The sequence below is a fragment of the Pygocentrus nattereri genome, chromosome 11 (genome assembly GCF_015220715.1).
Source record: "Pygocentrus nattereri isolate fPygNat1 chromosome 11, fPygNat1.pri, whole genome shotgun sequence".
Lineage (NCBI taxonomy): Eukaryota > Metazoa > Chordata > Actinopteri > Characiformes > Serrasalmidae > Pygocentrus > Pygocentrus nattereri.
This window is the reverse complement of record NC_051221.1, coordinates 37,186,434-37,195,828: the sequence shown is the minus strand read 5'-3', so window position 1 is coordinate 37,195,828 and position 9,395 is coordinate 37,186,434. Positions and strand designations below refer to the sequence as shown.

The window sequence follows — 9,395 nt, the reverse complement described above, 5'->3', positions numbered from 1 at the left end:
TCTGCCCGTAGTAAAGCCTCTGCGCATGCGCACCGCTCTGGCCTCCATTTTCTGAATTTCTTCAATCAACCTCATTTGCATACGCCGCTGACGTAGCGCCGCGTCCACGTTCTTATTGTCCATATATGGAAGAGAAAATTACGCGGGAAACGTGGGCGGGTCCCGTTGCCTGGAAGCGCAGCGTTTCAAATCCGTGCGTTGCCTTGCGGGTGGGCGGAGCCGCCGTCCCGTCCGTTACTCCGGCAGCAGCTGCGCAGATGTTGGAGCGAAAGGCCAGCAGGAGCAGCAGCTCCTCGCTCAGACAGACAGACAGACAGACAGGCAGGCAGGCAGGCAGGAGGAGCGAGAACGGCTACTGAGCTCCCAGCAGAGCTGCGGCTGAAGCTGCTCCGCTGCCTTCATACGGAAGGACATTTTAAGCTCGGCCGCGCTGTTTAGTGCGAAACCTCGGCGCAAACGAGCTGAATTGTAGAGCGGCGCGGAGCTACATAGGCGCTCAGTGTCGCTATCGCAGCCCGCGTTCGCGGTTATCTGACTCAGGACGGTCCCGTACAGAAGACGCATAAAGCTGACGGCTCTGATTCTGTGCTTTTGTGCTGGTTTAGGTCGCATTAGCTCAGGTATCCGGTGAGACTAAGAGATGTGCGTTTATCATCACAGTTTAATTTGATAACAGTGTTTTTAAAAATAGCACGATGGGCTTGAACACCCCCAGCGTTAAATCCATCAAACTGCTGGATGCCTCAGCCATGTGCTTAAACATCTTAACCTGTGGTTGTTCTACCAAAATAACTGCGTTAGAAACAGAATCACAGCTTTGTCATCAGAAAGGTCCTAAGAAAAAAATGATATATATATATATCCATAAGTATGTAAGTGTCTAATAGTCATAGTCAACCCCATGGCTGTAAATAGCACTGTAATTTTCATGTTAAATATATAAAAAAGTCATTCTAATTAACTAAAGATAAGTAATTCTTCCAAGGGCACAGATTAAAATTGAACCATAGACATTACATAATTGTGCCGTCTGTACTGTAATGTAACTGCATTGTCTGAACACAAACACCAGCAGTCAGAACCCAGCAAGCCCACTTCAGCGCCGGTAGTGAGTTGTGATTATAGCCATCATTCCCCAGATTTTAAGATTACTTCAGATTGTCGGTGACACTGCTGCATTACTCCTAAAGCACTCCTGTAACACTCCAGTCTTCATGGTGGTTGGGGGAAAACACCCACTTTTTTCCAGAAAAAAAGGTAATAGTAGTTCCCAGAGTTAAGATTTGCTGGCTGGACAGTGTGCACAGTCTGATTTTTTGCATGATTATCATTTTTTTGCTTGATTGATGGTAATGTTGTGGTTATTTTGTCTTATTTTTAGTTGCATTTTTCACCAGGGCATATCTCGGTTTGCCCGTCTGAATTTACATGACCGAGTCGTAAGGCAAATTGTTCAGTAACTGCAATAAATGAACATTTGTGTTTTATTTATTCACTTATTTTTGTCAAAGCTCCCCTGCAACTCACAGAACATGCGTTTATGATCATACACACATGGCTACATGCTTACAGTTCACTGCTGAAGGCCCAAAATCTCAGACGCTCTTTGTATTATTTTAATAAAGGAATTTTTACAGAGCAGGTCACTGAAGAGACGCCGTCTGTTTATAGTTTATAGCCCAGATTTGTGGGAAAATGGGTCGAGTTTCAATAGAGAAGAAAATGAGTTCAGCTTTTTTTATTATAAGGGTTTAAAACTACATTACTCATCTATTTGACTGGAGAGAAGAGTTACAGCTCTCGTATGACCCATTGTGACATGATATCACACTTTTTGAATGTGGCTTGTGAAATATGAAAGTTAGGAAGAATGGGATGAAGTGCGTTTTGGAACCACCGGTGGTCTCAAGGAGTTGGAAAGGTTCAAGTTGGACTCATTCAAGTGGATTTCTACTTTTTCACTCACCGGCCAGTTCATTAGATTCGCCTGCTCTTTAGCTGCAGACTGTTACGGTGTTGTTACGACGCTGTAACCTGCATTTGGAGATCATGTTTATGCAAACATTCACAAATATAGCTTAATTGTGTGGGCCTTTCTGTGAAACTGTGCTTGGTCAGTGCCACACCAAAGACTGTGCTTTCCTCGTGGGTAGACTTGTGTTTAGCAACAGAGATCATAAGCGATTCATGTGGCGAATGTAGGTTTGTTTGTTTGAAATTGGCTGAGTTTTATTTTTCTTCTGCATCTTCTAACTCCTCTCCTTGTGTTTGACCCAGACCCAATTCAAACGAACTGCGCTGTATGCCTCACGCATACATTTGTAAACATTTGCATGTGCATTTATATAAACATACACAAACTATCCAGACAGCACACGCCTTGATGCCAGAACAGGTCTTTCATTAAAGAGGCCACTGGAAGCGCAGCACATGTGAGCTCAGACCACGGAGACAAATGACAATCCCTCAACAGACTACTGGGTGCAACAGAGCTGCCAATCTAAAGTATAGTTTTCACAAATGCTACTGATGTATAGCTAGCTGGAGAACACCTGCTTTACTGAGAACAGTCCTGCTCTGAATTATTGGTCTCGAATTTGTATCACTCTTTTCATAAATTATGCATAACACTAGTTTTATCTAAAAAATACAAAAAAAAACAAAAAACAAAAGCTATATTTTCTGTAAGTTGTGTCTGCAGTTACGTCTGGGCATTGACTTTATGCTTCTTCTTCTTCTTCTTTCGGCTGCTCCCTTTAGGGGTCGCCACAGCGGATCATCTGCCTCCATCTTGCCCTGTCCATTGCCTCCTCTACTTTCACCCCAACCATCTCCATGTCCACCTTCACTACATCCATAAACCTTCTCTGAGGTCTACCTCTTCTCCTTCTACCCGGCAGCTCCATCTCCAACATTCTTTGACCAATATATCCACTATTCCTCCTCAACACATGTCCAAACCATCTCAACCTGGCCTCTCTCGCTTTATCTCCAAACTGCTCCACCTTCACTGTCCCTCTGATCTGCTCATTTCTAATCTTGTCCATCCTTGTCACTCCCAACGAAAATCTCAGCATCTTCATCTCCGCCACCTCCAGCTCAGCCTCCTGTCTTTTAGACAGAGCCACAGTCTCCAAACCAAACATCATAGCAGGACTCACTACTGTCGTGTAAACCTTCCCTTTCACTCTTGCTGCTATTCTTCTGTCACACATCAGCCCTGACATCCGTCTCCACCCACTCCATCCTGCCTGCACCCTCTTCTTCACCTCTTTTCTAAACTGTCCATTGTTCTGGATGGTTGACCCAAGATATTTGAAGTCATCCACCTTTACGACCTCTACTCCTTGCATCTTCACCTTTCCACCTGCCTCCCTCTCATTCACACACATGTATTCCGTCTTGTCTATACTGACCTTCATTCCTCTCCTCTCCAGTGCAAACCTCCACCTCTCCAGATTCTTTTCCACCTGCTCTCTACTCTCACCACAGATTACAACGTCATCTGCAAACATCATGGTCCATGGAGCCTCCTGCCTGACCTCATCTGTCCACCTGTCAATCACCATTGCAAACAAGAAGAGGCTCAAAGCTGATCCCTGATGTAACCCCACCTTCACCTTGAAACCATTATGCACTGGACTATAAATCCATTTCCAACAAAGTTGGGTTGGTAGGAAAAAAGTAAATAAAAACAGACAGCAAATCCTTTTTGGCCTGAATTCAGCTGAAAACAGTTCAAAGACAAGATATTTAATGTTTCAGCTTATTGTGTTTTGACAGATATACGTTTGCTTAATCTAAGCTTGATGCCTGTAACAGATTTCCAAAAAAGTTGGGGCAGGTGATCCCTGTGTTACCTCAAAATTCATTTTAACAGTATTCAGTAATCATTTGGGAACTGAGGACAGGAGTTGTGGTTGTGAAAGTGGATTTTGTTATTTGGTAACATGGGGGATGGTGGGGATTTTCTTTTTGGCTTGGAGGAAATGTCCACTTTTAAGCCCATTTAGGATGAGCTTTAGCCCAGAGAAGTTGGCAGTGTTTCTCAATGCTTATGCTTTGTGGAGTCTTAACTTGTATGTGCATCGACAAACTGTTTACTGACCAAGGTTTTCCCAAATATTTCTGAGCCCATAGGGTTATATTCATTAGAGAAGCATGCCATTTTTTTGATGCGGTACCATCTGAGGGAATGAAGGTCATGGGCATTCAATATTTATTTTTGGCCTCGTCCTTCATATACAGACTAAACTAAAACTACTAGTGTACTCTTAAAAGGAACAAACCAAAAACCAAAATAAAAAGCTAAAGAAAATAAAAACCAGGCTCACACACAAATAGGACAACATGAACGTCTCTGATTCTTAAAACCTTTGCGCAGAACCCAATATGAGCTCTCTGATCAAAATATTCAACAGAAACTACAATACCTTGTTCAAAAAAGGACAAGAACACATTCAAAGGGGTCAAAAACTTGAACATAGGGAGAGATTTTAATGAGATGTTTCATAAATATCATGAACATTACAGTGATCATTTACCCATTACTGACAGATGGAAGAATCCACTCATTTCCAATAAGGAAAGTTCACAATGCAATCAAGAGGACAGGAAAAACATAGAACTGCCTAAGTACTCATAAGGTAAAAGAGAGAGCCAGGCCGAGACCCTGGAACGGGTCTAAATGAGGACAGAAGAGGACTGGGGCTTGAGGCTGGACTTACTAATCTACAGCTAAAGCTGCAGCTCTGAGACCTAAAATATGTAGCATGCAATAAGCACTGAAGACAAAAGGGAATGATCCAGTGTTTTACCTCTTCTCTACAATGCAACAGCCAAAGAAACATTTAACTTCAGGGGGAGAGGGACATTTGGATTCAGTTCAGTCTTACACAGGCAAACATATACTGATAATACACACAGTTTGAACCAAGACTAATCAGCAGATATGATACACCCGGAAATAAATAACTGATACAGTATCACTTCGAAATGATCCAGTTCCACACATACTGCAAATCAACCAGTGTCGCAAATAGCGTTGTTAAAAAAAAAAAAAAAAATACATAGAAATGATGCAAGATGTTAAAAAATGAAAGCGTGCTCCTGTTCATTCATGCACCCTCTCACATACTTAAACACAGCTGAACAATTCGAGATTTCAAAGGAAAAAGAGATCAGTCATCGTTAACTGCAGATATTAACCAATGAATTATTTAGAACTAACCATAATAAACTCGCTGCCCCTTGTAACTATCGTTTTCTGTCCATGATACTTATTCATGTCCACCAATTGAAAGATTTCCAGTATTTCAGCATTGAAACTTTATATTTCTGTGAAATCTACCTTTTAGTTGCCTTAAAGCCCCAATCAGGATGAGGAGAAGTTGAGATGTATGTAAATGTTTATATTTTGGGAGGTCGGAAATGCTGTTGCCTCTGATGCCAAAAAAAAAAAAAAAAAACCCGCAACCTGACCAGACCAAATAAATTCCAAAACATCCTGAAATGGGGCTTTAAAAAATTCTATGTGGTGAGGAAATGGTAAGATCGAGAAAGCTGGGTGTTTACATGGATAAATATGTCTTATGCATTATTGCTTTTCTATTTCCAGTGTTCTCTCCAAAATACAAAATTCAAGCTTTATGTCGATTTATTTCAACACAAACCAAGTTAATACTGATCAGCAAAATACACCTCTTCCGGTAATGTTCTATTAAGCATATGCACACTCGCACATTCACACGCACACACACACGCACACGCACACGCACACGAAATGACAGAACGCATACTGAGACTCAACTACAGTATTTTTGCTTGGTGTTGCTGGAATGTCATTTACTTTACCACAGATTGAGCTTAGCCGATGCAGCTGGGCCAAACCTTTTGTAGATGACCACAGTCTGTTGAAGCAAATGCTTTCCTTGCAAATCAATTACCAGTCAAGACTGATTCTAAACAAAACAAATAGACTTGTGAACAACATCTAACCCAAATACTCTTAATTGTCCTTTAACAGCTGTGCAATGTGATTTAGCTCTAGCCTCCCGTTGTAGGAAGGAATACAGAGACACAAGAAGCCTGTCAATGCTAAAGGTATGCATCAAATAACAATAACAAAGCTGATCTTTAATACTTTACAGCAAATTCCTTTTTTGTGGGTTCATGTGAATCCGATACGTAGCAATCTAAAGGTGACTGAAGTCTGAAGGACAAACGCAGGAGAAGTGAACTCTCTGCTGTCAAACACCCGGCAAACCATACCGGCAGAATTCAGTACCACATCCACAGGTCCTTTGCATCAAATGAACACAGCTTTCGCTGTGTGAATCTCACTCCAGTGGGGTTTGGGAGATAGCTGAATAAGTCTGGAGCGCTTTAGTCTTGAGCTTGAGAATTGCTCCCAGAGCCGCGCTGGCCCTGAGAGTGGCAGCAGTGGCAGGAGAGACGAGGGATGCTGAGGTGGGTTTGGGGAAGCTGAGTCTGAAACTGTTTCTACAGGGCTACAGGTCCACACCCTTGGTAAGCGAGGTCTCCAGAGAGATGGGGAAGTCATGGAGCGACTGCAGGACGTTAATGAGAGAGCTAACAGCAACCCGGTCGCGCAGCAGTGCCGTCTCCTCATACATCCGCGTGATGATGGGGCATTCCACCAGCAGAGGGAGCCAATTAGACAGCAGACGATCTCTGAACAGACAGAGGGAGAAGGCAGGTATGAGTTAATGGGCCCATATTGACGTGTCTTGTATATTATTTTTCCCACCTTTATAATGGTCGTCTAATTTTAAGTACCAAAACTAAAACAAAAAAGTCATAATTCATTTTTACATTTCCGGTTTTCCAGCCTTGGCTAAAGTTTGGCCTGAGATGTTTGGAAAAGTAAACTTCATGCAGTCATTTTGAATGTCAGGAGTGCTACAATGACACATTGTCTTCTGGAAGCAGTATAACATTTAATCGTCACATTACAACCATGATTAATTTAAAATAGACTGTTTTTGTAGCTTAGTTTGCATGTATAGATTGTATGGACTGAGGGGTGAATGGTACATTTTCAAGATTAACAGTGTATACGTGCTACATCATTCTCATATAAAAAAAGCCAGAATGTTTCTATCTATGATAAAACCAAACCAACTATTGATAGAATTTTTCACAAACTACAGTCGAGTTACAGCTTTACAAGGCACATGCACACCTAATGCAATCCTGTGGATGCCCTTACCTTGCCCCAAGGCAAATCAACAGCTGGAACTTGCCATCTTTGCCGATGTTACGTGACGTGTTGTTGATGGCATTGGCATAACGACATAGAGAATCGCAAGTCAGGCCAAGAGGCTCAGCTGTTTCCTGTAGATCCCCCATCTGATCAGCACTCTCCATATATACCACTGCTCTCTCTGGTCAAGATACACACAGAGTTAAAGCTAAACTCATGTTTTTAAATAAAAGTACTTCAAAGTGCAGTGACTCTCCATTATATCAGTGCAATGTTAAACAATTCAACATGCAGATATACTTTTTCTCCTCTAAATAAAAAAGGCAACCTGTGTCATGTGAACACCCATGCGCAACCAGGTGGTGGAGCTTATGAAAAAATGCAGTGTACTGCTGCTTCCACAAGAGGGCTCTATGGCTCGTGAACTTAATACTGAAAGGTGGAATATCGATCAATTTTTCATGGAAATCCTTTGTGCAATCCTGCATCATTACCCTAACATGATCTACTTTGTAAACACCAGCTCCAGTGCTTAGAGCAAGCGGAAAATTACATCAACACTAAAGCTTTGGCTGGGACACACACACACACACACACACACACACACACACACACGAGTTAGTAAGAAGCTTGTAGCACTTTGTTAGAACAAAACTACAACAAAACGTTCCTCTGATCGCATTTCAACATTTTGATTCCTACAGATTCCTGTGCTGGCTTATGATGCATTTAGCAGTTCTACTGGAGTAGAGGTTCACACAAGCTCACCTATAAAGTCCCACACAAATACGTTTTTCTGGAAAAGACGAGCTATGCGGAAGCCATGGTAGAAGAACTGCTCCAGTGCGCCTACCAACCCACCCTCTCCACACAGCAGAACAGTCAGACTCCCTCTCTGGAAGGAAGAGGAGAGAAAGAGGAGTCAGAGTCAGTTTAAAAAAAAGAAAAGAAAAAAAAAAAGAACACAAACGCGCGCGCGCACACACACACACACACACACACACACACACACACACACCTCTTTCTCTGGTTTGTGGAAATGTTTGATGATGTTGTTTACTGCCTCACTGATGGCTTCCTGTATCTGATCGGTTGTTGGTTCTAGAGAGACATCACAAGAGAAACCGTCAGTGATCATAATTACAATGATAATTCTATTGTAATTACAACTCTATTGTAATTCAACTCGATTCAAATGTGTACATCAGTTCAACATGAGTATAATGCATCAACAGAATTCTTTCCAAAAGCTAATTAAACAAACAGTAATTGTGTTGATATAGTTTATAGTTCATGTGGAACCAACATGCGTATCTGAATCAAGTCAATTCAAACATTGTGTAAACTGCATAATACAGCATCTCCATAGAACAATCAGATCAGCCTCGATGTTCGAACATACTGTTGCCTCGTCCCGTGATGGAGGATATACTGATTCGCCGAAGCTGTGAGGGAGAGCGCTGAGGAGGCGGAGTCTTGCTTCCTCGCACTACCTCCTCATCGCTGCACGGAGCCACTAATTGACCAATCAGAATACGCTCCAGACTGCCATCGTCCACACCTTTACCGAGCCACCGACCGCAGGGGAACCTGGGAAATGCAACAGAACAAAAATGAGTTCAGGGAACCTAAAAAAGAGAAAGTGTGCTTTATATAGACAGCAGAGGGAGCTACAGGTAATGACAGAGGTGAGGGAGAGGAAAATCAGGCATAGCTCACTTGTACGTATGTCCTGAAATCTCATTGCGGACCATCACGCAGTCCACCAGCCACTTGGCCAAGAGCCCAGCGTTATCATGACCCAACTGCACAGTGGTCAGCTTCCCCAGGTTCTGGCACTGTAGGGTGCATGCACATATACACAGAGTGTGAGAGCATGCACAGACTATACAAGGTCAGCAATGCTAAGAAGGTGTCTGAAAGTGGCTGTGTAAGCGTTTGAGTGAGACTGTTAGTAAGAAAAGGAGACAGACATGGCAAACACTGCCTTTAAAAGGAATACTCCAGCATTTTCAGCCTAATATCTATCTGCTGCATCTGTAGCACAGTCAATTACCATGGCTGAAGCAGCTGCACAATGACTGCTATTATAAATGTTTGGACAGGTTCAGTTCTACTAAGCACAAGGAAACTTTTCATGTCTGATGGATACAGATTTTGCATATAGAAA

At 42.4% G+C, this 9,395-nt stretch overlaps 1 protein-coding gene across 13 annotated transcripts in view; it reads right to left on the bottom strand.

Moving 5' to 3' along the window:
* Window positions 1–4,463: 4,463 nt before the first annotated feature.
* Window positions 4,464–9,395, bottom strand: part of dennd5b (DENN/MADD domain containing 5B) — a 53,328-nt gene continuing 48,396 nt past the window's right edge. For all 13 annotated transcript variants that reach the window (XM_017716374.2, XM_017716376.2, XM_017716378.2 and 10 more), the window contains 6 exons: window positions 8,945–9,063; window positions 8,628–8,815; window positions 8,244–8,326; window positions 7,994–8,120; window positions 7,232–7,406; window positions 4,464–6,693 (listed from right to left, as the gene is read on the bottom strand). In XM_017716374.2, the coding sequence (XP_017571863.1) occupies window positions 6,510–6,693; window positions 7,232–7,406; window positions 7,994–8,120; window positions 8,244–8,326; window positions 8,628–8,815; window positions 8,945–9,063 (876 nt within the window). In that variant the 3' untranslated portion in view covers window positions 4,464–6,509. The remainder of the gene's footprint in view (window positions 6,694–7,231; window positions 7,407–7,993; window positions 8,121–8,243; window positions 8,327–8,627; window positions 8,816–8,944; window positions 9,064–9,395) is intronic.